We start from the raw sequence: 24,930 nt of genomic DNA, 5'->3' as shown, positions 1-24,930 counted from the left end.
TTGCTAAATATCTAAAACGGCATTAGTTAGACTGACCTGTCCTTCCCATGAGGGGAGTGACTATTCAAAATGCAAGATGTTGACTAGAATTTGACGTGTGAGGGACTGAAATTTCATCTCGAAATTTTTAAAAATCAGCAGAGAAGCCGGAAGACAGAAAATGCTAGTAGGAAAAGATTTTGCCCAAAATTCTTATTCATGATTAATCAAACCTGAAATAAATTAGGTCTAGCCATTAACACAAATTCCAAATATGTCAACTTAGGTCATGCAAAAGCACATACGTCACACCTAAAAAAAAAAATTCTCATATATTAGACGAGCTAAGAGCGGATTTCAGTTAGGTGATAGGTCAGCATTTGCTTTAGAAGTTAAAAACACAATATCGTTACATTCGGCGTCAAAAAGAATGCTGCGTCCAGTGGTTGTGATGCCACTTGCCACCTATAAAATCCCGGACCCGGTTCACGTTTCACAGTAACGGTTCACGGTTCAGTCAGGCCGTTCTTGGAGAAATCCGAGCTATAACGAAGCCCTTCCTCACGCATCATCATCCTTCCTGCCTTCCTTTCTTCGCCCTGATTTCGCTCATTATTAATTACTTTGACGATTGGATTTCGATTCGATCGTTAACAAAGAAGGGAGGAAGAGGGGAAGGAAGGATGGTGCTGTCCCAGAAACTTCACGAAGCCTTCAAAGGGACAGTGGAGAGGATCACCGGCCCCCGCACCGTCTCCGCGTTCAAGGAGAAGGGCGTCCTCAGCGTCTCCGAGTTCGTCCTCGCCGGCGATAATCTCGTCTCCAAGTGCCCCACGTGGTCCTGGTTGGAAGCCTCCTTTCTTCTTCTTCTCTCCCGTTTTCCCCCAATTTCGAATTCTATCTTTAACGTTTTTGTGGGATGGTTGATCTATGGATCTGGATAGGGAGTCGGGCGAGCCCAGCAAGAGGAAGTCCTACCTGCCCGCCGACAAGCAATATCTGATCACGAGAAACGGTATGGGAATCCTCGGACTGACATACTTTCTGAAGTTTTCTTCAAATTCGGTTCGTTTTTGTTCCAAATTGATGTTTCCGACTCGGTAGGGTAGAGTTTGATCGCAAAAAACTGAATTTTTGGCACCCGAGGCTCTTGATTCTAATGAGACGAATGGAAGTATCAAAAAAGATGCAATCTTGGGTTCCCCATGTTCTTGAGTTCAATGAGACCAGTGGATATTCTTGACATGCATCTAAGGGTAACAACTCTCTATTCTCAGTGCCTTGTCTAAGGAGGGCTGTTTCGGTGGAAGAAGAATATGAGGCTGCAGGAGGGGAAGTTCTGCTTGATAATGATGACAATGATGGCTGGATTGCCACGCATGGGAAGCCGAAAGGTGATGCATTGATTCTTCTGGACTGGGTTTCTTGACATGATTCCTTATTATTGATGGCTTGGCTTTGAATTTCCAGAGACCAAGCATGATGAGGAGGACAATTTACCTTCCATGGACACCCTAGAGATCAGCAAAGACAGGGCTATTCGGTCCATCCCCCCATATTTCACCGGTGAGGTGGAGGAAGACATACCTGACATTGGGGATTTTGAAGGTTCTGATAACCTTGTTGAGAATGATCCGGTATGTTGCATTTTCTTGCAGTTTGCCACTTGACAATTTGAATATGTAGTTGCTTTGCTTATCTGAGGTGCATTTTTCATTTGTATTGCCAAGTAGCCCTTGTGTCTGAGATATTTCTTAATTAATTGACAGTGCTTTAGTGGCAAGTTTATTGTCATTGTTTCGCATTCTAATGGCCCACTTTCTATCTCAAGCGTGAAATGTATCTGTTGTTTATGTATTTTGAATTCTATTAGAGGGACAATCGGACTGCTGATGACACAATATTTGTTGCATGTCGGTGGTAGCCTGCAAAAGTTATATCTTAAACAACAAATACTCTAAATATATAGCTCATTCTTTAGATGTGGAATTCCAGGCTACCGTACTACAAACTAATTAATGGGAACTAATTTTTTTTGCTATGTTTTAAGGAATGCAAAGATAAAGAAGAATGTAGGGTTTGAAAGGTGATGTAGCCATGTAGGACAGCCTCAAGTCTCATGGAAAAGGAGTTTGAGACTGTCGATTCAAGAAATAGAGTTTTACATAATGACTATTGAGATACATAAATTAGAAGAAAAGAAAATTTGGATCACCTTTATTTTATTAAATTCACGAACCCTTTTCCCTAGAGTAAGATTGAATTTTGCGAGTTTTGAGAACATTTGGAAGCATAGCGACATCAAGTTTTAAAGAGATCCAAGGAAAAAAGTTTTTTTATGCAGTTTTGGCTATCTCAGATTCTAAATTCATAGACATTTTGTTATAGTGTGTTAGATTGCTAATGCATACTCTATAGAATTACCAATAAATTTCTGTCCAGAAACGATCACAACCCTTGAATTTAAGTGATAGAATCGTAGTCATTGAGTAGATAAATCTAGGAAGATGCGATTTAATACCATTAGGACTTCAGCAAACGTTTAGATTGAAACCAGTCCCACTACAATTTTGAGGAATGGAGGGCCAGATCTCTGTTCAATAGCCTTTGCTTCCTAGACAAGTGCATGTCCCCACTTCCTCTGGTTAAGTTTCCCACTTTCCTTAAAACCCTCCTTTCTTTATGAGTAGTTGGATGCCTTCTTTAATTCAAATTCTTTGAATGTTAGCCAAAAGGATATCATCTCAACAGATTATCCACAATTGTTACTTTCTATTTTAAACAAGTTACTGTAATAATCTGAAAATCATTACTATGGATGGCTGTGATGGAGCTTGTAAAACCACATCAAGTTAGGAACAGTTAGTGTCATGGGCCAAAATCTTTCTTTGTTTTTGAAAGAGTTTAGAACAATTTACATCCCCTCCTCTACACACAAACAAAATAAAAGGGGTGATGTTAGCTGGTGGCTTGTGACGATTGGATCATTGTTAGCACTTCTTTGAATTTATGAGATGAGAAAGGTCTGATCTTTCAACTTTCTGATAATTTAAGAAGCTTAGGAGTTTTCAGACCTATGTGCTAGGCAAGAGTCTTCCCGGCTCTATTCTCCCTGGTGGCCATGGGACTCCAAAGAGTATACTTATATACTTCTAAGGCTCCACTTTGATACATTGAACTAATATGAACTTTAATTTTAGTTTCATACCACTGAAAGTTTAGTCCAATAGACTCATAAACCCACCATATAGTTCCTATTCAAAATTGCAAAAATAAATATTTAAATTCTAACTATTCTCAAAATTAAAATTATGTAGTATACACTAAATATATCTATGCTTTTCCTTAAGATGATGTTTAACCCAACGTGCATTTTCACATGTACTTTTACTAGAGATATTATAACATTAAGCACTAAAAGATATTTTTTTGCTCTGGATTTTTTTTCTAGTTTATTATTCTTGGCTATATTGTCCTTCACTGTTTTTTACTTAATTATATTGATATTTTTAGTTTCTTTATATTTTCAACTAAAACTACTGGAAGTAGATTAAAACCATTGATACTGCTAGAACTGCCAAAACCAAAACTCGGTCGCTTTGGCCAAAACCGATATCAATCGTTTTTTTTTTTTTTGGCAAAACCTTGATATGTAATTGTTGAAGAGGCATCTATATGAATCATTTTAGTGCAAAGAAAAATTGAAAGGTTCCATCCAAAATTTTCATTTTGATTGAAACTCTATTCTTTCAATTGGTTCTCACTTCTATAATTATGATCACAATCATAAATAAAGGGAAGCATTTCTATGTGTTCCCATAGCTTGTATCAACATTTTAACATTCTAGTGTATCCCTTCAATGCCTGTACAAGCTAACACACTCGCACAGACACTCAGTTGACCACACTTTCCTCCTGTGCTTGCCTCATCGGGTTGATCTCTTCTTAAGCATTCTCCATATCACATTTTTAGTAGTTTCCCTAACGATTACTGAATTTGAATTGCTATAACGCTTTCGGTCACATAAAAGTATACTTCAATATTTGATCTGTATATTGCTTTTAATTCAGGCTACTCTCCAGCCTACTTATTTTGTTACGCATGAACCTGAGGATGACAACATCCTTCGAACCAGAACATATGATGTTAGCATCACGTAAGTGCTTAATTTTATGGAAATAAAGACCATCCTCTTATATAAACTCTCTAAGGATGCAGTTAACAATTTACATACTCCTATTGCATCCAAGATTTGTATATGTTGTTTCATTTTATGTAGTTATTTTTATTTTTATGTACAGACATAAATGCTTAGTTGCATATACTCATACCATACAGTGCTTACCCGTGAATGCGAGCATATACATGCATGTGCACAGTGTTCTTTCTGGATTTAGTTACATCATATATCTGATAGTTTTTGTGTTTGCTTGTAGAGTATGGTTGTATAATTGACAGTATCAGATTATTGGTGTCTGAGGAAGGCTCTTTCCTGGACTGTATAGGTTGATCCCAACCCTTAGTTCTGTCCTGCCACCTAGTTGGTGTCCAAGAGGTCTGACCAAATCATCTCTATATGCAGCTTGGCTATCTCTCAAGTGCCAAAGCAGCTCAACTTAGCCTCTTTTTGGGTGGTTTAGGTATCAGTCAGGACATGTGTACTTTAACCTCCGCACCCACTTGGTCCATAATCCCTAAGATTGCCTCGGTTGCAGCTTTCGGGTTTCATCAATTTCTTTTTTCCTGGACTTTGTATTCTTTTTTGTTTATTTGGTAGCTGCATTTGCTTTAATTAATGCACGTCTTTTGGGGTGGCTAATTGTTTTACTGGTTAAAATGTGCTACATTTAAGCAGTTACTTGAATACATCGTAATTGTTTTCTTGATTTTCCTTAATATTCTTAATTGTTAGATATACTTCCATTTAATTATTCAGATGGAAAAAGAGAGGAGAAAGAGAGAATTAAGATGGAAAAGAGGAAGCAATAAAGGTCCACAATCTAATCGTGATGCTGTCTGCCTCCCTTGGAGCTCTATCTTCTGAGGGCAACCACTGACAAGGGTAACCAACAGGTTTACCAGTTAACAAGTAGCCCATTACAGTGCTTTTGGTGCATGACTATGGGTCCACATGCGCACTAAACAGCTCAATAACATGATAAGTAAATCAAAGAAAAAGATCCACCAAAATCAAATTGTCAATGTTTCTCCTCAAATTGAAGGATAGAAATTTGAGCAACCAAACCTTCCCTAGTATAAAACTAGCTGCCTTCTCTCAGTAAATTAGTAGCTCATTTCATATGTTCCATTATCCCATGAAAATCCAGAGTTGTATGCTTAATTGCCTGCTTGTTACAATAAAACCTAAAGGATTTTTCAGTTAAACTTTAATGACTAAGTGGAACCTTTCATTCATTCCTGTACTTCGAACCCCATCTAGAACCTTTACTCATTAACTCGGCTTCCCTTCTTCCACTGTCATGTTAATTTCATTGCTTATTAATTATTTTTTGTAGTTCAGAAAAACTTTCCTTTCTGGTGGATTATAAATTATTCGTTTCTTGGATGTGATCCTGGGTTGCCTCTACTTGCATCTGGTATCACATTAATAATGAATTAATTGTTTGAAGTTTTAGAAGGCAGCAAGTTAGACAGATGTAAATGCATCTAAAGGATGAAATATATGATTAAAAGCACCCCTCCCCTTTCTTAGTAGATTGTTGTATGTTAATCTTATCACAATATACTGATTGATTGATTATTTGTATATGCCAACGATTATGTTTTATTAGTTTGAGGATCAGGATATAAAAGTTATAGCAATTGCACAAAGGTCAACAAGAAGCTAATGCGGTAGTGGACTCAGAAGGATTCAGAGCTCATACCAGTATATTGAGTGTCCTCTTCCTGTCTCGGATCTTGACAGATTGAATATTTTACTGAAATGTGTAAATTATTTTTTTTGATGCACATAGCTATCGTATGTCTTAGGAGCTTGTGACTTGTGAGCCATCTAATAAGTGCTGTTATATCGAAAGTTGAGCTCTTTACATTCTTATGGGAACACACCAAAGTTGTTCTTATCAAGTTTTCAAGTTTTATCAAGTTTTCTGTTTTCTAGCTAGGCTTTTGTAAACTGCTAGTTGTTTATCACTATGTCATTGTTTCCTGTAGTGCATTCAATATCTTTTTAAAAATATTTTGATAATTCTGTTATGATTCTTTTATTCTGCATAGGTCTAACCTAGAAATTCTTGCTGCAGGTATGATAAATATTACCAAACTCCTCGTGTATGGCTTACTGGATATGATGAGGTTGTTCCTCTTTAGTTATGTCATTATAATGTGGCAATACATGCAAAATAATAAATTATTGAATGTAACAATATTTTACAAGATAAGATGGATGTGATATACTTATATGAATCAAGTTTAGTGTTAGGTTGTTAGCCATCGGTTGGCATTCAGTGTCAACTAAGCTACTACCAATCATTTAGATGTCTAGAAAGCATATAAAACCTCCGTATAACATGTTATACCTAAAAGAAGAATTCCAGAATGAATGGTTGATTGACCAGTCTATATTAAGAATGAGTTATATTTCCTAAAATATCTTTGCCCGAAGTCACCATAACATAACCATCTAGCCTTTTCCTAACTATTTGGGGCTGGCTTTATGGATCTTTATTCGCCAAGTATTCCTATTTAGGACCACCAATGGTATTATTCCAAATTTCTCCTTATCCTTTCTCAAGACCTCCATCCATGTCATCTTAGGTCTTCTATCATTTTGGTATCACCTTAAATACAAACCAAAGTTACCTCTCATTATTGAAGCCTCCTTGGATCTTTGTTTATTTTGTTCTTAATTTGTGCAATTCCTATAGCTCCTCTACTATATTCACTTGTTATTTTATCTTTTGTAGTCTTACTACACATCCATCTCAACATTCTCCTTTCTACTTGTTTTTATATACTTTCTTTATTCCCCAATACTCTGAACCATACAACATAGCATGTCTTACTGTTCTATAAAATTTTTCTTCAAGTCTTCAAGATATGCACCTATCACATAATATTTCAAATTACCTTTTCAATTTATCCAACCAGATTTAATTATATAAAATTTTTCTTTAAGTCTCCAATGGATGTACCTATTACATAATATTTCAAATGCACCTCTTCACTTCATCTCACCAACTCTAATTCTATGACATATAGCTTCATCTATCTCTCCAATATTTTGTATAACAGACCCTAAGTAATAGAATGGTCACTTTAATGTATCTGTTGGTTGTCAATTAGTTGTTATCATATCTTTATTTCCATTTTCACTAAATCTTCATTCTATATAATTTGTCTTTCTTCTAGTAATTTTTTAAGTTCTTATTCTCTGAAGTTTTTCTCCAGAAGTCCAATATAGTATTTAATCTAGTTCTTTTTTCATCAATCAACACTGTCGTCTGCAAATAATATGCACCATGATACATCTTCTTGAATAGTAGCAGTAAGTTAATCCATATATGAGCTTAGTGCTAATCCTTGATGCAAGCTTATAGGAACTGGAATACAGTTGTGTTGCGGCAATTTGTAACACTTGTTAATGCTCCAGCATACATGTCCCCAATTATACTGATTTCTTGAACATAATTCTATAATTTGTGTTGTTATTTGTTTTCCTGATTTTAGGTTTTGATTAAATACCTTATGTTGGAACTTGTTTAGTGGGTTGTTGGTGCTAGACTAAGCAGTGTTATGTATCAGTGCTAAAAATTTGTAATTGAATTTTCCAAATCGAGAGAACCAATGGTTATCTTTTGTTTCTTTTTTTTTTCTAACTTTTAAATTATGGCTTTTTTTTGGATATACGTTTATATATGACGGGGCTGGTTGGGGACATTTGCGCTTATAATTACAATTTGTTTTACTTAATTGTTGTTTGGTGGATATGGACTGTTGGAGACTTGACCATAAGTAGAGATGATGTTATGGTTGGTGACTTTTGGGATTACTTACTGAAGCAGTGGGATTTATGTTAATATTTGCAAGAATTATCCATAAAATAGTATAATTTTAACAGGCCATTTATCTTATAAACTTATTTTGATGTATTGTTGCAGTCAAGAATGCCTTTACAGCCAGAGCTTGTACTTGAAGATGTTAGCCAGGACCATGCACATAAAACGGTGATGCCTTATAACTGGTCTAATGTTCAAATGCAGCACCATATGCCTTGTGTTAATATTTGACATCATGCTATATACTGGACTTCTGTTCCACGTATGAGCTCCTCATTTCTAATTACCATTTGGCAGATTTGCATTGTGATTTTGGATTTTAAGCTCATGCAACATCTGAGAATTCTGAGTTAGGCAATGTTCTGTTTTTTCAAAGAAGATAGACAAGCAGTACTGTTAAATGGTTGGTCATTAGATACTAGGTAGGTTTATATATACAGCTGTTTAAGTTTTTGTTTATCATTAAAAGATTAAGTCAAAGGATGTTTATGATTAATTGAATTTTAGATGAAGGGTTGGTGTCAGGGCCTTCTTTATCCATAATGAAGTTCTTCATTTTTCCTCCGAGTCATGCTACTCTTTATAAATTATAGTTATTCGAAAGAAGCTTCCTCTAAAGACACGTACAAATCTTGCATTCTGTTGTATGATGAATTTGCTGTTTGATCCATTGTACAAGGTTTTTCACTTTTCTAGCATGGCTTTTCTGATGTTATCATCTTCTTTTTTTTCCAAAAGTTGAATTATGATTTGTATGTTACTATCTGGTTTGATTTGTATTAACTATTTCCATCACATCTGGAAAAAAATACAGGTGACAATTGAGGATCATCCTCATTTGCCTGGGAAGCATGCATCTGTTCATCCATGTCGACATGGTGCTGTGATGAAAAAGATCATTGATGTTCTAATATCACATGGTGTTGAACCGGAAGTCGATAAGTAATATTCTTTATTGTGGCATGCTTGGTACTTCTAAGCCTGTATATTGAATTCATGTTGGCCCAAAAATATTTCCATTTCTCTTGTTAAATTGGCCAATTTGAATAAATGGTATATGTTCTCCGTGTGCCTTTCGTACCATGTGCAGAGTCACATTAATGCTTCAAAGTTTTCAGTTTTATTATGCAGTTGCCTGTTTATTTGATTCCCCCTTCCAGTTAATAACTGTCCTTTTTTACCTGTCCATGTTAATGTTCTGTAGAATGTATTATTATTAACAGTTTCCTGTTCTGTATTCTTTTGGACTATGTTTTCTTTATATTGTCTTTACACTTTATTGCAGGTACCTTTTTTTATTCTTGAAATTTATGGCTTCGGTGATTCCGACCATTGAATATGACTACACTATGGACTTTGATCTTGGTAGTTCCAGTCACTGACAAGAGGTATGTGCAACTTGCTATTTAAGTTCTGATTGAGTCACTACTGCAGTTATCTGCAGGTGTCAAAGGGGGAAATAGAGATATAGTAAAGTTATTATTCTCAATATTTGGGAGGAAATATTAAATGCAAATATCATAGTAAGGAAATGTTTACATGTGTATACCAACCAAAGTTAATGCACTTATTCTATGTGCATTGCACCTTAGGTTGACCGGCTTTGTTCTTCTTCCTTCTCTTCTTTTTCTTGTGTCTTTTTTTCTTTTTCTTTTTTGTTTTTTTGTGGGCTCACAGGTGGGGTTGATGGTTGTTGAATTAGCTTTGTGCATGTTTTGTCTGTCGACACCATCAATAATGTAATCAATGTGACTTGGCAGGCTACACTCAGATTCTAATTTACAATTTGGCTTTAAGCAGGTGGCAGGTATGGTTGAGAAGGCGCTTGGAGTAGTCATGCATGTCAATTTGCAGCATATCTTCATAGCCAGTGTACGTACCATGAGTTGCCATGCATATCTGAATTATCAGTAACATGATGGCAGCTTGTTCAAACTCTTACTGGTGGCTCTAAACTGTCTTTATGTAAATGAAATAGTTTGATGGTTATTTGCTACTAAAAAAATTAAACAAAAGAAAAAAAAAGTATTGGTCATTTGGTCCTATATCTATAAAGCATCTTATACTTTTCTCATTAACGGTAAAGTGTCTACTCCTCTTACCGGTAGTTGTGGCATCAGGCAGGAGATCTGTTGTCTCCTTATTTGTTTATTTTACTTTCTCAGGTTCTTGTTGCTTCCTTGAATGTTAAAATGCTGGAGAGATGTTTCACTAGTTTACTATTAAGTGACCAGGAGTGCTTCCGTCCTTTATTCTATGCTGATGAGGTTCTTATTTTCACTAGAGGCTCTCAGGATGACTATGATGCAATTAACAAAGTATCTAATCAGAAGGTTTATAGCGGTAGCTCGATGTTAATTTTACCAAAAGCTTTTTGTCAGACTCAAGCGCATTGTTAATGCCTAGATTTGCCCCTTGGTGATAGACTTTTTTACTATTGATCTATCTTGCGGGTGCAGAGAAAATTAGCAGGATAGCACCGAGAGCATTTGTCACAGGCTGGAAGCGTTAACTTTTGTTCAGTGCTTTGACTCCATTCCCAGTTACCCACCTCATGGGTCCCGGATGGTATATTGTATGCTATTTTAAAGATTATTCGGAATATTATTTGGGATAAGGCACTTAACAAAGCCGAGGAGTCATTATGTTGGTCCTCAATTATCTGATGTTGCCTAACATAAGGGGTTTAGGCTTTCGCAATGTGCATGTGGAGAGCTTTCCCTATGGGGCAAGTTTGTGCATAGGAGGAGATATGGCACATCTGACCCATGAGGAAACTTTGTCCAATGCGTCTTGGGCATGGCGAGCTGTTCTCCATACGTGCACGCAGGTCTATTTGAGAGGGGTTCTGGCATGTTATCGGGATTGATATCTATTTTTACTGCAGATCCATGGGTCTATTCTTGTTTCTTATAGCGCTTGGAATCCACCCCTGTAACAACAGAATATTGCCTGGGTTGATATTACGCAAATTATTCCTCTTTCATGTACTCGGACTCCGGATAGATGGTTTTGTCGATGCTCTTCCAACCAGCACAAACGTGCCAGGGATGTTCATCATTTTCTGTCACAGGATGCTGTTCAAACTTATGGTCAACATTTGAATAATTGGATCATGTTATGGAAGCTGCTTATCGTGCCTCGGGTTAGAACTTTTTTGTGGAAACTGTTTCGGAATAGATTGCCTGCTAAACTTTGGCTTTATGCTATGCAATGAGCATATAGAGAAAACTTGCCCATGTACTCTCTAATTCATCATTTCTAATCCTCCTGCAATGAGCTGGAAGTAGATATATGCTGACCATGCAGACACTACGTGCCCGCTTGAATATGACTGTAAACCGACTTTAAAACAAAAAAGGAAAAGGAAAAATTGTCACACCATCACCACATTCTGCACCATTTTCATCATCTCAGAATGGGCTAAAAGCAGAAAATGTGGGAACTATATATATTTCAATACAATCTTTTTGCATATGATAAGGTATTAAACACAGGCTGCAGATTAGGAATATAGGTTTAGTACAGTCCCCAAGAGATTCCGCAGCAGGTTTGCAGGCGCATAGAGCTGCATCCCACCAAGAGATCAAGAGCGGAACGTGTCATTTTAGCTTTAATCTTCCTGCACAGACGAACTGTTGTATCGAACTTACAATCGAACACATCGTTCTGCTTTAGATGAAAGGACCAGATCATTCAAAATGATGTCATGAAAGAAACAAGAAATAACTAGAAGCTTTGCTACACTGATTTTTCACAAGTAGCCAGATCCATATGTACACGTACAGAGGACAGATGCCTCAGGACAAAAGCTGTGTCAAACAATCAAAATTTTACCATGCCACTTGCTCGAAAGAAATGTCCATCAACATGCAAACTGTTAGAATCAACCGGAGCAACCTTAGAATTTCTTATTAGCTATTGCAGGCCCGACTAATTGTATATTGTACAATGACAGATATGCAGGGGAACAATGGGCTCTCCCATTGTATTTCGAAACAATTGAATGGATGGGGTAGGCTGATCCAATAGTTCAATGGATGCACATGGGGCTCTACATAGATGACCTGAAAGTCATGTGCAGAAAGACCTACACCTTAAGCATGGGCCACCAATTTCCTGCAACCTGCTATGGATGGAGAAGGGCTGCAAACTCACCTACCCAATCAATTCCCCCTGAAGATATGTTACAAACACAAGCATGCGCACAGCCGGTAACTGTTGTTCACAAGGATCTCAATGCCCTTGGAATTCCATCTCCAGCACAAACAGTTTGCACATCCTGATCATATATAGATAGGTTTCACATCATTGGGCCCAAAACTCACTCCACATGTCGGACACCTGCGTTGGCGATTTTCAAGGGTCCTTTGAATGCACTTATTACAGAACAAATGGTAGCATTTGGCAATAACCACCTAGGTCCATGAGAAAAGAATTGCATGTCAACATATGTGGACAACAAAGAGAGTAGAAGCCAGATGATTAACATGATAGCACTTATCAGAAGAAATAATCACATACTCCAGACTCACATTGTATGACATATAGCTGAAAGTACCAATAAAAAGTTAACGTTATGTCCTTTTCTATGCTTCAGTTATGTAATCAAATAGGCTCCATAAGCAGATACAGTAATTTTTTTTTATAAAAAAAAAAGACTAAAAATCTATGTTGAGTTCTTACCTCTTTTTGCCGGTCAAGGCAGATACTGCACTTCAGTATTCCCCTGTATTCCCTTATTTCTTGCCGAAGCTTTTCCAGGACCAAAGAGCCCTCAGTTTGAGCCCTAAGATGTGCAGCTTTCTTTGTCATGACTTCCAAGTCCTCCTCTATTCTCTTCCTATTAAACCTGATTGATTCAACAAAGAATTCATAAGCTTTTAGCAACACAATCCCATCAAAACTACAAAATAGAAGATTAGCAATGACTACCGCTCCATCTCTAGCTCTATTAGCAGCTCAGTAACATCCAGCTGGCTTGCCTCCACCTTACTTTGTATTCCATCCAATGATTGCCTCAACTGCTGAGGCTCACTCCGCACATCCAATAGCCTCCTCTGGGCATTCTCCAAAATAACACAATTCCGCGACCCATCCTCTGCCAGTTTCCCAACCTGCTCTGACCAAACTTTTAACTGCAAAAAGCACAATATTAAATTTCAAGAACCCATTTCTTGGGGAACCTACCATTTAAAAAGTTACCTGCTCATCCAAACATCCGAATTTCAGGTTGTATAAATCCATGACTGAATTTGCTTGCTGCAATTTTTGGTCCATCGCTTGTATTTCTGTTCGCAGCGCATCATTCAGTTGCCTTGCTCTCACACCCTCAATAACAAGCTAGACAAGGAATCATACAGAATGAGGCAGAACTTCAAAGTACTTCATACAAATGCAGCAGAGGAACTATTTTCACTAGTTGCTCATTTTATAATTTTAAAATCTGTTCTTGCTAGCATTAGGCTGAGTGAAATGTTTGCCATAGTAACCAGAAGCAGATGTGGAAGCGGGGGGCTGGTGCAGGTAACAGGAATCCTTAATAATTAAATGTCTACATGAGAAAAATGGTAAATGAGGAAATAGCTTTAGAGAATAGGAAGCCCTCTGTTGGCGTAAACTTTTTAGCTACAGAAAATGTATGTGATTTAACTCCAAACATCTTAAATCTAATTCAACACACTGAAGCCATTTACCTAACTAGGGCACCAAAGATAAGAAATCCCCTATAACCTTAACCTACTAAAACCGATGTAAGGTAATCGTCAGAGTATACTTAGCCTCCAAGCTTCATCACCTCCTCCATAGTTTCCATACCATAAATCTGAAATTTTGTAAAGACATTATAGTCATGATAATTTTAAGTCGGCTTGATTCTCATCTTGCCTTGTGCCTTAAGGCAAAGCTCTTTGAAAATGCCTTGAGACTCATGGCTAAGCTATATATAAAGTGAGGAATAAATATTGTATTGTTTGAGACATGTCTTATGCCCACAAAATGCCTTTCACAGGTGCACATAATTAAGCTTTAAATCCTCACAACCAATGGAAATTAGGGCATAAATTTCATCTGTTTGAATGGTTTTCTTTTTGTGGCTAAATGAGAAATATGAGGCTATGTCATTGTAAAATTTTAAGCTTTACATAAAAGTGATATTAAACCAATTAATTTTTTTCGCACTTGAAGAATGAAGTTCTAGATCTTTACTAACACCTAGCCAAGTAACCACCCCTAAACACAACAATCATTTCGTTTATCTTGCATTTTCATGAAATACTTCTCATTTTCAAACTGCTTTATTTGATGAAACATGCAGACATGATATGCCCTCTTCCCTGCCCATGAACGAATCAATCTTTGATCTCCTGCAATTCTGTATAATGGTTGATTACTTAGACAAATTTAGAGGCAAATTTCTTTCCCAAACATGCCATGACTAGCATCGAGGCTGCTACTGCTCACAACCCCTCCCTCTAGCCATTCAGAAACTAGCAAAATCATACAAGAGGTCCTTTCTATTCTGTTTATCCCAAGGATGCATGCTCCAGGCCACCTCATAAAATGGGGCATCAACTATCGGGGTGATACACTTCTGCATACGAGTCAACAGGTTGAGAGCAGATAAATGAACCTTTTTGTTTTACAGATCCCATTATTTTCTACAATTTATTGGAAACAACACATTTGGATGATAAATTGCAAAGCCAATAAGGCGGTCTAGGTAAGACAAGATTGACCAACCTAGCACCAATATCAACGATTGGACCCATGCAGCAATCATAAAGGTGAAGACCCAAGCCTATTCAAACCTTGTAAGCTTTCTGTGTGATCCTCCAAAATCAATAGGATGGAACCTGAAAATAAGTCTTCTAATTATGTACCCAACAAACAATTGAGTCCTTGATGACTTACTTATTGCCATTTCTCCTGCAATCAACTTTTATACTATGGAACAGCAAGAAGCAAAAAAAAAATCTCCAAGTTACAGTATATATCTGACAAGAAAGAAAGAATCCCAAGAGAAGTAAGGGGACACTAAAATCGAAAACCAGATATGATGAGAAATTCATATTGTCAGAATATTCTAAAGGCTCACAGAAGGCTATCTAATCCAGCCAAATGTCAGTCTACAACAATTTTTGCAGCAAAGTCATCCGATAGCAAAGAGGATGCTGTCCCATGCTTCTGACAATCGACTCAAAACCATCAGATCCTTTCATCCATACAACATCAGCCGGCAAGTGCCTCTAAAGCCAAATTGAACATCAAAGCTATGTGGCAGCTGTCCCACGGCTAAAAATATGAGGCATCACATGTCAGAATCCTGACCACAGGCATCCATGAACTAAAAAGTTTTATATTTCAAGTTACTTGCTTTTGAATACCAACATTGTGCACAAAAGAATACTTCACCAAAGCCAACATATAGAAAAACTGAAACTTTATCACTTTCATCACGTCCAACATAGAGCTTAATTCGAGCACATCTTGAAACGTATCAATTTTGGGGTACAGAAAAGGGAGATATGGTCATTTTAGTGAATTGTTCTGGTAAAAGTTCGAGGACAAGGATGCTAATAGTTACAAATTTGCCATTGCATGGCTGGCTCGACTGAAACATGATGTGACAACTATTTGTCTATTTTTCTTACTAAGCTTTGTTAGGAAAGATTGCTTATCAAACTACTAAGTCCTATTAGTATTAGAAAATATATTTTTGTTTTATTTTCTCATTGGAGTTGGGTCCTACAAGAATTAGCCAATGAATCCAATATAGATGGGGTGTTACTCTTAAAGTTGAGAAGGAAACCTATAGGCTATGGCTAGAAAAACTGATGTACTCTACTTTTTCGCATGCATAATTAAGTTAATAATGTTTAAGTTTTCTCTTCTTCCTTCTTTTGTGGTTTGAGGCCACGGTGAGAGGTCGAGCAACTTCAATTAGAGTTTACGTCATGATCTTGTGTACATCCAGGACAGTTCCAACAAAGCCTTGTGAAGTCAAAAACATGTGACTGAAGGTGAAGCTAAAAACAAGTGCAAGGTGGAAGGTCAAGCTGGAAAAGGTGTAAGGCCTTATAAATATCTATATTACCGGTTTACCTTGAACCCTGCATTATTCCTCATTTTATTTCATTGTTTCCACTTCCATTGTCCATTAATTTATCTCCCTTTCACCTACTTGTCTATTGAATTGTGCTTACTCTTTACATCAGAAGAAAAGGTGGACCCCTACCTTTACCTGCATCATCCCCTCAGCTTTAATGCATAACTATCTTGCAGTGATCTTAAAAGCAGTCCACAAGATTAGCATGATGACCTATTGTTTAAGCATTACCAAACTTAAATCTTTGGCATTTTGGAAAGGATGAAAGGCATTTCATCCTTTTGTCTTTTCTTGAATATTTTCTCCAATCTTCTCTTTGATTGCTTCCTAGCTGGCTTTGTTCTTCTTCTATAATTTTGCTCATTTTGTACATAAATATTACCTTAATTTCCTCTTTTAAGAAAACAGTGAGTATGAAAAATCCAATCAGAATTACACCTCAGTGTCCTCCAAAAACATCAGCAAGGTCTCCACTTAAAGATAAGCTCTATATCAACCTCCTATTAACTATGCCAAAGTTAAGACAACTATTTGTGTTTTTGCCCTTGAAAAATGATTATGGAACATAATCAATAGGCCAAACTTACAATGCATCCTCATTAAACAAAATGATATGTTCTACAGAAGCTTCTTTATTATGTTTAATTTGCACAAAATGTCCTCAGATATTCCAAGCCAACATACGTGCATGGCATTCTGTTCAACATATATGCACAACATTCTTCCTTTTATTAAATTGTTTTATAGGTTTTGCGCACATATTGGCAATTGGATTATTCACAATTCTTAGGTTCAACCATGTTCATGATATGAAAGAAAAAACATTAAATTCTCCAGGACAAAGGGCTTCTTCCTTTGCTTTGTGTTGTACTTGTAATTTCTTTTTGCTGATCATAACAAAGACTGTGCATCTAACTTGTTATATGTCATAAATACATGCTTGTAAAATCGTAAATGTCAATGTGCATGTCCATTTTACATGCTGTAGGTATTGTGTAGCACGACATCTAGAGAAGCAAATGCCTCATACATGTCTGGCTCTGATTTTAATACAAGAATGTATGTGGTGTAGCAAGATAGCTTTCTTTGTAAAATCATTAAGCACTAAATCTTCAGAAAATGACACAAATGGCTACTGAAGGTCCAGTTTACATCCTATGATTTATACCAAGAAAATTTTGATTGCTTATTCTAATCCCCTACTTCATAAAAATAGTATTTTTATGTTCTCCCATGCAAAGATGACAACCATGCCATGCTATCTAACAGAATGTAAGCTTACAAGGTGCTATGACAAATATTGAAGGAACGGACTATAAACAAACTCAACTGTAGCCATTACAAATATAAATTTAAAAATCACCTTGATGTTGTAATCATCTCTTTCTATGATTTGCTGCAACAGGTGTTGATTTTGAGTTTGCATGTCTTCGTATGCTTGCCCAATACTCTGCAAGGAAAACGTGAAATATTTACTCTTAAATATACTTCCATCAAGTAAGACTGTCACTTCTAATAATATTACAAGAGGAATTTCGAACCTCAATCTCAGATAAATAGGCTTCGCCCTCCTCATGTTTGGATTTCAGAGTCTCAGAGTGCTTACATATTTCCCTAAATAGGATGTAACCGGCATTTCATCATTAACTTCTTCAAGCACAACAACAAAGAAAAAAAAAACTCTAAACAACCCACCAGTTACTATTCCTCTGCTTGAACAAATACAAATATAGGTCTAAAAATGAATAAAAGGCTGACCTTGACAAGTTTAAATCAGTAGACAACGGATAGCTCTTGAGCTTCTAGATCATATACTAAGGAGGGAAGATGATACAATCGACTCCACTAACAATCAAGAACCGCTGCAACAATTATTAGCTGGCTTGGTGAATTTACCTCACCAATCTTTCATGATACATGCTCCTTACAAAATTATATCAAGGTTTGCAATCCCACCAGCGGCCCCGTACCTGTACCATGTTGGTATAGCGCTGGTACCATGGTCGGAATGATACATGCTCTTTACAAAGTTATATCAAGGTTTGCAACCTCACTGCCAGACACATACTAGTATCATGCTGGTACGGCATCGGTACATCCGGTACCAAGGTTGGTTCAGCATATTGTAGTAGTTGGTCCAGCATCGGTACATCCGGTACCAAGGTCGGTTCAGCATATAGTAGTAGTAGTAGTGGTAAGGTTTGCAACCTCACTACCAGATCCATACCAGTATCATGTTGGTACGGCATCGGTACATCCGGTAGTTACAAAGTTATATCAAGGTTTGCAACCTCACTGCCAGACCCATAACCACTATCATGTTGGTACGGCATCGGTACATCCCGGTACCAAGGTTGGTTCAGCATATAGTACTGGGTCAGTTCAGTGTTTTGTAGTAGTAGTAAGATTTATGCTTCATGCAATCTGCAACATGTTAAATGCGAGGACTAGAACTTACGTTGCTGGCAAAGTATGGTCCTATATTTAGTATGTTTACACATTTGTCTTCCTTCAATAGTCCAAGAGTCATAGAAGAAGACAGAAACAAGTACCTTCCAGAGTCTTCCAACTTCTGCCTCAGCTCAGCAATCTTAGCTTCAGCAGTGGCTAGTCTCTTGCTGGGATATGCTTCAGCTTTCATTGGCTGCCTTAACCAACGAAGCTCCAGTTTGTGTTTCATCAAGAGATGACTTAAGCTTTGAACAAGAGCCCATGCCTTGTAGTCCATGTCCCTAGATTCTATCACTTCTCTGCATAGCCCCCACCCCCACACAAAAAAAAAGCAGCAATTTTGGCGGTAAGAATCGGACAAAAGACAGTAAGATTAACATATATTAACAAACAGAAGCACTGCCAGTTTTATACTTATGGTCTTTTTTGTTGCTTAACAACATTATTTTTAAAAAGAAGGTATGCCATCAACTTATAAAATCAATTAATCTGCATATAGTGAAGAAGCCAGTAATGCATAAAGTTTCAATTTCAATAGTTGACAAACCCACTAATGCAATCATGTCCCTAAAAGCAAGCTGTCTCACCAGCAACTGCTGACAACTTTTGCATACCAAACTAGACACTACAGTATGCAATATATATTATATATATATATATATATATATATATATATATATATATATATATATATACATATATATATATATATATATATTAGAGAGATTGAGAGAAAGAAAGATAAGAGAGCTTCCACTTTTTCTTTCCATTCCTTAAATAAAATTAGGCAAAGTCACCAGATAGAAAGAGGACTTAATCTGTCCAAGCAAAACTGTATTGTAAATTACGAAAGAGTAAGAAATGGATTGTCCACTCAGATAGGCTCTTACAAAGCATGTTGGAAAATCAAATCAGCTATAACCTAACCTAAGTCTTTTATTAAACAAATTACTATAATCTGGATATGAATGGCCAAACCATATTACAATACTATAATTGACAAGCATGTTAATGAAACTCTCGCAAATCAAGTCATTGACTTTACTATAGTTATACATGCTCATCCAAAAAGCTTATAGCAATTCCGCGGAAACTTCAGTTAAATGAAGACAGTATTCGAATGATCAGAAACACAGAACTAAACCTAATGAATTCCACTTACTGCACCCATAATGAGCATGTTGAAATCATGGAACAGTATTTACACGTATATTGCGTAACGAAGGATTTTATGAAAGCAAATTTTATTCCTGATTAATAATGTCGTGCACGTAAGTGCATTAGGTCAACAGGACAGCCTATCAGAACAATAGAAAATCGTTCCAAGTTGTAAGGTTAAGGCTTTGTTTGGTTGCTGAGAAAGCAAAAGAAAAGACAGCTATGTTGGAATCTTTTTCCCCAATACTTGGTAATCAAGGGGAAACTCTAATACTATTTTTCATTGTCAGAGCGGGAAAACATTCCTAGAAATCATCGGGAATGATTAGTTCAATTCCTTTGTTTGGAGAAGTCCAGGTAAATTCATGGAAAATGAAATCTGATAGCATATAATATAATATGCACTAATATATCAATAATAATATTAATATAATGGCATTATTTAATAATAATATTATCTTGATACAGTTTAATATGATTTAATAATGAATATTATTAGTATAGAATATTATTAATATTCATGATGCTACTATAATACTAATATTACTAATGTTAGTTTTCAGATAATATATAAATAAAATAATGTAATATACGTTAATTATATATAATACTATATAATCGTAGTTTATAATTATGAACTATATACCAATAATAGTATAACATACTCTATTATATAATAATTTCAAATTATTAATATAGCAACATCAGAATTAATCTTGTAACAATGTCTATAATAATTACATAATTCATGTTAATGTAATATAATATTAGTAAACACTAATTCTAATACTATTATAACAATAATAAAAAATAAGCAGATATAAATAACATATAATATACCATATAATAATATCAATGCACTACTATAATGACTAAAAAACATATCAATAATAATTATAGTAACATTATTGCAACAATATATAATATATTATGTAAAATAATATAAAATATATATTTAAAATAGTAATATAATATAAATATTTAATAACTTTTCTATTAAAAATATCATATCAATATTAATATAATAATAATATTATAATCTTATATTATATTATTAAAAAATAATGCAAACAAAAATATTATTATAAATATTGTATTAAGGTAATTATAAAATGAATCCAATAGTAATTATTTTTCTTTCACTTTCTAAGCAATCATAGAACTTAAAGGAGTGGGCATTCCAATTTAAATTTATCAAGGAGAATAAAATGAGCACTCCTACCTCATTAATATGTATAGGCTGATCTTTCTTGCTTAAGGACTCAATCACAACAATTTTCAAAAAGTGATGCCATTATAATCAATAAACTTAACACTCAAAAAGGTACAAGTCTCACGTCCACCCACATTGTAATTGTCAGCAGAAAGACACTAAACTCTAAATAAAATTATAAAACTATTTTCTTCTCTCCCTGTATTAAGTCATTCTGACAATACATAAAAAGGCTGTCCTAATTTTAAGCCCTAAGCAATGCTTGAAGTAGGCCAATAGCGACACAGCCCTTTGGGTCCTGATCCTCCAGCCAAATTCAAGGACCAAACAAGAACCGAGCCAGCCCTGTGCTGCCCTTGGAGCAAATTAAAGAGCCTGTTGCCCTTGGCTGAGGCCATGAGTCCCCCAACGGTTTGTGTGCTGGTTGTGGGGTGGGGGGATTACATTTTTAAAGATCCAGAGTGTCCATTAAAATGGGCAATCTGAATTAAAATTTTAATACTTAATTCCAGCTCTAATACCCTAATCATCACCCAATCACATCCTTCTCACTTCCCCCTCCCTATTCTCTCCCGTGTAGTGCCGCCTCTGTTGCATTCCCCAACCATGGCCATTCATCGTTGTCGATCTTTCACAAGTCATCATTGTTGTTGGGGGGAGGGAGGGGATGTTGGGTTTAGGAGAGTTCTTGTTGCACCCAAACCCCAGCTAATCTCTCCTTCCTCTCCTCTCTTTTGACCAACAACTTGAAGGCCTGCTTTCTCAGACATTGCCCCCAAAGCCCCACCCTAGGACGATGCAACCTCCAACAGGAGCAAGTCACTCCTGACCTCTTCCTCCTCCCTAATCTGCTCCCATGCTACGGAAGCCCCAAAAGTCTTGCTAAAATATCAAGAAGCCTTCTTTTCCTGGTTTGCAACCAATAATTGCTCGAGGAAGAACCTTACTGCCTTCAGCAAGAAGAGCAAGCCCACCCTCAGTCCTCATTCCCCTACATCTATTCAGCCAAGCTTCCTTTTCTTCAGATGGGGCATGAGCTGAAGCATAGGCTGTTTTGAACTTATTTGGGCTATGCCAGGCCAGATTCCCCGCCGCTAATTTAAAAAGGCAGAGGTGCAAAGCAGGCAAGGCGTCCAGAATATGAAAGAGGCAAGGCATGAGCCATATTGATTTCACTAAATGGTTTAAAAATGGCATCGACAAATAATGTAAAAATAAGAAAGTATAAGATATAGCTACTACACTCGCAAATGACTACAATAATTGGCATGGATAGCATATCCCACACACCAGTATGCACAAAACTTTATGATAACGACACTATCAAACAAACATCTAGGTTTGAATTCGAGTCCACGCACAATGTGATGCAAAAACACATTAAAAGAGATCCATTTCTTCGGGATAACCTAACTTGTATGCTTCCCATACAAGGCACAAGTTAAAAATATAGGGTGTGCAGTTTGCATGAACAGCTTGACTTCACACCCTTCACATTATAAAGCCACCAAATGTTCTACAGAGCCTTCCCTTCAGGCACAAAATGAGGCAATCCTCAAAAACCTTTACAAAAAAATGCCAATAAAGTTCACAATTGAAAATAAGACAATTAACTAAATTTCCAGTATATTAAAACTAAAGACTCCTGCAAAATTCAATGCTTTAAAAGAAAGGTATGTTGGCTTTATATTAAAGGAATAAAACTTGCTACCTGGAATCATTGAATTCACATCTATACATCTCTAGAAATAGCTTCAACTCTTGATTAGTCTTGTCTTAAATCTCGAACCTACATCACCGTAAACATGCAACCTATGGTAAAGCAGGATACAGCAAGTGCAAAATACAAGATATAAAATAGCAAACAAACCAATATATTCATTTAACACATCATGACAAGAGGGGAGTAGAGATAGAAAAATTAGCTTAAAGAATACCTTAGATCTACCAAATGTAAAATTGGTTTTTACCATGACATTTACAGGTAATGTAAACTATCACAAAGGCTATCACCAGAGAGAGTTGTCGATTTAATTACAAGTTCAAAGTCAAACATGATGGTATAAATGTAGGTTTTTGTTTTAATATATGCAACGATGAGATGTACAGGCCATTAGTCCAACTCAAAATGTTGGCAAGAAAGGAGAGATTATGCACATATGATGAATATGCCAAGTTGAGGATGGGCATGTGAAGAACAAGAGCGATCTCAAAATCAGTACACTATGTAAAGATTCGACTAGGTACTAACAGGAAAGAAAATAAAAGTAAATCCTTCTGAAATGTTAGAAATAAGCAAAGATCAAATCAAAATGTTGAAAAGTTGGAGGCACGACCAAGAAGAAGGACTAGTGGCAAAATCACCTTAACAAGCTTTGCCATTTCAAAGTATTTTATTTTAGCCTTTGATATGATTAAACAACTAAGTAGCAAACAATGAGTATCATTTACATTTGATGTTTATGAAAGAGGTTGTACGTGGGATGTTGTATTTTCATGTCACCATCTTGTAATAGGCAATTAATATGTATAACTATAATGAGAAAGCCATATCGTATCTAATCTGACTTAACTAATTACGCAACTTTAATAATCTTCCCTTCTTCCTCTTACATGTTAAATATTAAATTAGCAGAAACATGATTCTCCAAATTCCTTTCTTATTTAATAAGCTACAAAACTGGGAAGAGCTCCCACAAAAACTTGGCAGAGCACCCAACCTTGAGAAAAGGTGGCATTCTGTCTCAGGTTTCAATACAACCATTACAACTAACCATCAGGCTAGCCAGCATGTTCAATTTCCAATTTTTTCAAAGATCATGGCTAGTTTATTAGGTCTTAACTACTACTCCAATTCCTAAATTCAAGCTTCAATCAAACAGAAAAAAGAAAAAAAGACAAACCTCCCTCCCCAGTTTGGGGCAGCCCTTGAAACAATCCAAAACAAGTGTGTCTAAATCCCAGTCCCAGGAGCCGTAATCGGTCCGGGGCTGGGTTGAGACATTCTCAACCCGAAACTTGGACAAGTTGGCATCTCTGTGATTCATTGGGACCCCCTTCTTTTGTTTTTTATGATTTTAAAGTTTTTGGGAGTTGTTTGTCAAAATTTAGTTTTAAGATGGGTTACTTGAGCTGATGGTTAGGTTTATAGTCTGGCACCCGATACTAGCGCATTGAAAATACTTGCAAAAATAATAATAAAATTGAATGAGACATCATATCAATCAATATCATGGAAAAAAATATGAATTTAAATAGAATCTGTTTTCCTTACAGTATCAATAAATTTGGTTTCTTACAATGTCATGAATTTTCTTCTGTTAAAAAAAAACAAAATCTAGTTATATGTTGAAAGATCTCATTCATCTCGCTACTATACAGAAGTGTTGAGATAACAACAATAATCCCTTAACAGATGTAAAATGTTGGGACCAGATTTATTTGTATATCCACCAAAAATCACATTTTTATTTGTCATCTTCTCATTTACCATGTAAGCCCTTGAAGAGTTTCATCTGTAAAAATATTATGAGAGCTCAGGCTAGCTAGTTCATGAGACCAAGTACAAAAATGTTATTGCCTACACCAATACTACCTCCAGTTGCCAGAAGTATTTATTGAGTAGTTGCTCACACACACACACACACACACACACACACACACACACACACACACACACATATATATATATATATATATCTTTTCTTAACTACAAAATTCTAAGATAACTCTCTGAAGAAGAAGAAGAGAGCATAATAGTTCTATCCCAAATTTCAGCATTAAACAGTGTGACAATTCATGTTACATGAATGGGTTATTCATAGAGTGAAAATTTTGAATATTTTAGGTGTACACCCTTTGTTCCAACATAGCCTATGGCAGGTATCATACCCATGAATAGCAAAACTGCATATTATTCTACCATTCAGACAACCCAATATCCTGCAATAAGAACTGATGTCGCTCATACAGAGCTCTAATATTGATATCAGAATCAATATCA

At 36.1% G+C, this 24,930-nt stretch overlaps 2 protein-coding genes across 3 annotated transcripts; one reads left to right on the top strand and one right to left on the bottom strand.

Annotated features, from left to right (window-relative positions):
- Positions 1-469: 469 nt before the first annotated feature.
- On the top strand, positions 470-10,099 carry LOC120103693 (autophagy-related protein 3-like). 2 transcript variants are annotated; one of them, XM_039126482.1, is made up of 10 exons: positions 470-823; positions 924-994; positions 1,257-1,373; positions 1,450-1,616; positions 4,051-4,136; positions 6,244-6,295; positions 8,101-8,166; positions 8,813-8,940; positions 9,284-9,386; positions 9,799-10,099. In XM_039126482.1, the coding sequence occupies exons 1-9, from the start codon at positions 663-665 to the stop codon at positions 9,378-9,380; spliced, it is 945 nt and encodes a 314-aa protein (XP_038982410.1). In that variant the 5' UTR covers positions 470-662; the 3' UTR covers positions 9,381-9,386; positions 9,799-10,099. The 2 variants fall into 2 exon arrangements, with proteins under 2 accessions (XP_038982410.1, XP_038982411.1); XM_039126483.1 differs by lacking the exons at positions 8,813-8,940; positions 9,284-9,386; positions 9,799-10,099 and adding an exon at positions 8,296-8,420.
- Positions 10,100-11,724: 1,625 nt separating this feature from the next.
- On the bottom strand, positions 11,725-22,694 carry LOC120110804 (E3 ubiquitin-protein ligase BRE1-like 1). Its single transcript, XM_039126484.1, has 8 exons — positions 22,639-22,694; positions 18,658-18,855; positions 17,647-17,719; positions 17,469-17,555; positions 13,204-13,341; positions 12,934-13,136; positions 12,685-12,850; positions 11,725-12,416 (listed from the first exon to the last, which is right to left on the bottom strand). Exons 1-8 carry the CDS (start codon positions 22,665-22,667, stop codon positions 12,285-12,287), a joined length of 1,026 nt encoding a protein of 341 aa, XP_038982412.1. The 5' UTR covers positions 22,668-22,694; the 3' UTR covers positions 11,725-12,284.
- Between the last annotated feature and the right edge of the window lie 2,236 nt (positions 22,695-24,930).

The sequence above is a fragment of the Phoenix dactylifera genome, chromosome 5 (assembly GCF_009389715.1).
Source record: "Phoenix dactylifera cultivar Barhee BC4 chromosome 5, palm_55x_up_171113_PBpolish2nd_filt_p, whole genome shotgun sequence".
Classification (NCBI taxonomy): domain Eukaryota; kingdom Viridiplantae; phylum Streptophyta; class Magnoliopsida; order Arecales; family Arecaceae; genus Phoenix; species Phoenix dactylifera.
Note: the sequence above shows the minus strand (reverse complement) of the source record. Positions and strands in the feature narration are given on the sequence as shown.

What these genes read in the sequence shown, in the direction of transcription:
- LOC120103693 (XM_039126482.1), top strand. Translation starts at nt 663, where the DNA reads ATGGTGCTGTCCCAGAAACTTCACGAAGCCTTCAAAGGGACAGTGGAG. An exon ending in ACCTTGTTGAGAATGATCCG is followed by an intron (nt 1,617 to 4,050) that starts GTATGTTGCATT and finishes CTTTTAATTCAG; the next exon opens with GCTACTCTCCAGCCTACTTA. An exon ending in GTTGAACCGGAAGTCGATAA is followed by an intron (nt 8,941 to 9,283) that starts GTAATATTCTTT and finishes ACTTTATTGCAG; the next exon opens with GTACCTTTTTTTATTCTTGA.
- LOC120110804 (XM_039126484.1), bottom strand. Translation starts at nt 22,667, where the DNA reads ATGTATAGATGTGAATTCAATGATTCCAG. An exon ending in CCTATTTATCTGAGATTGAG is followed by an intron (nt 17,556 to 17,646) that starts GTTCGAAATTCC and finishes TTTTCCTTGCAG; the next exon opens with AGTATTGGGCAAGCATACGA. An exon ending in GAGATGATTACAACATCAAG is followed by an intron (nt 13,342 to 17,468) that starts GTGATTTTTAAA and finishes TTCCTTGTCTAG; the next exon opens with CTTGTTATTGAGGGTGTGAG.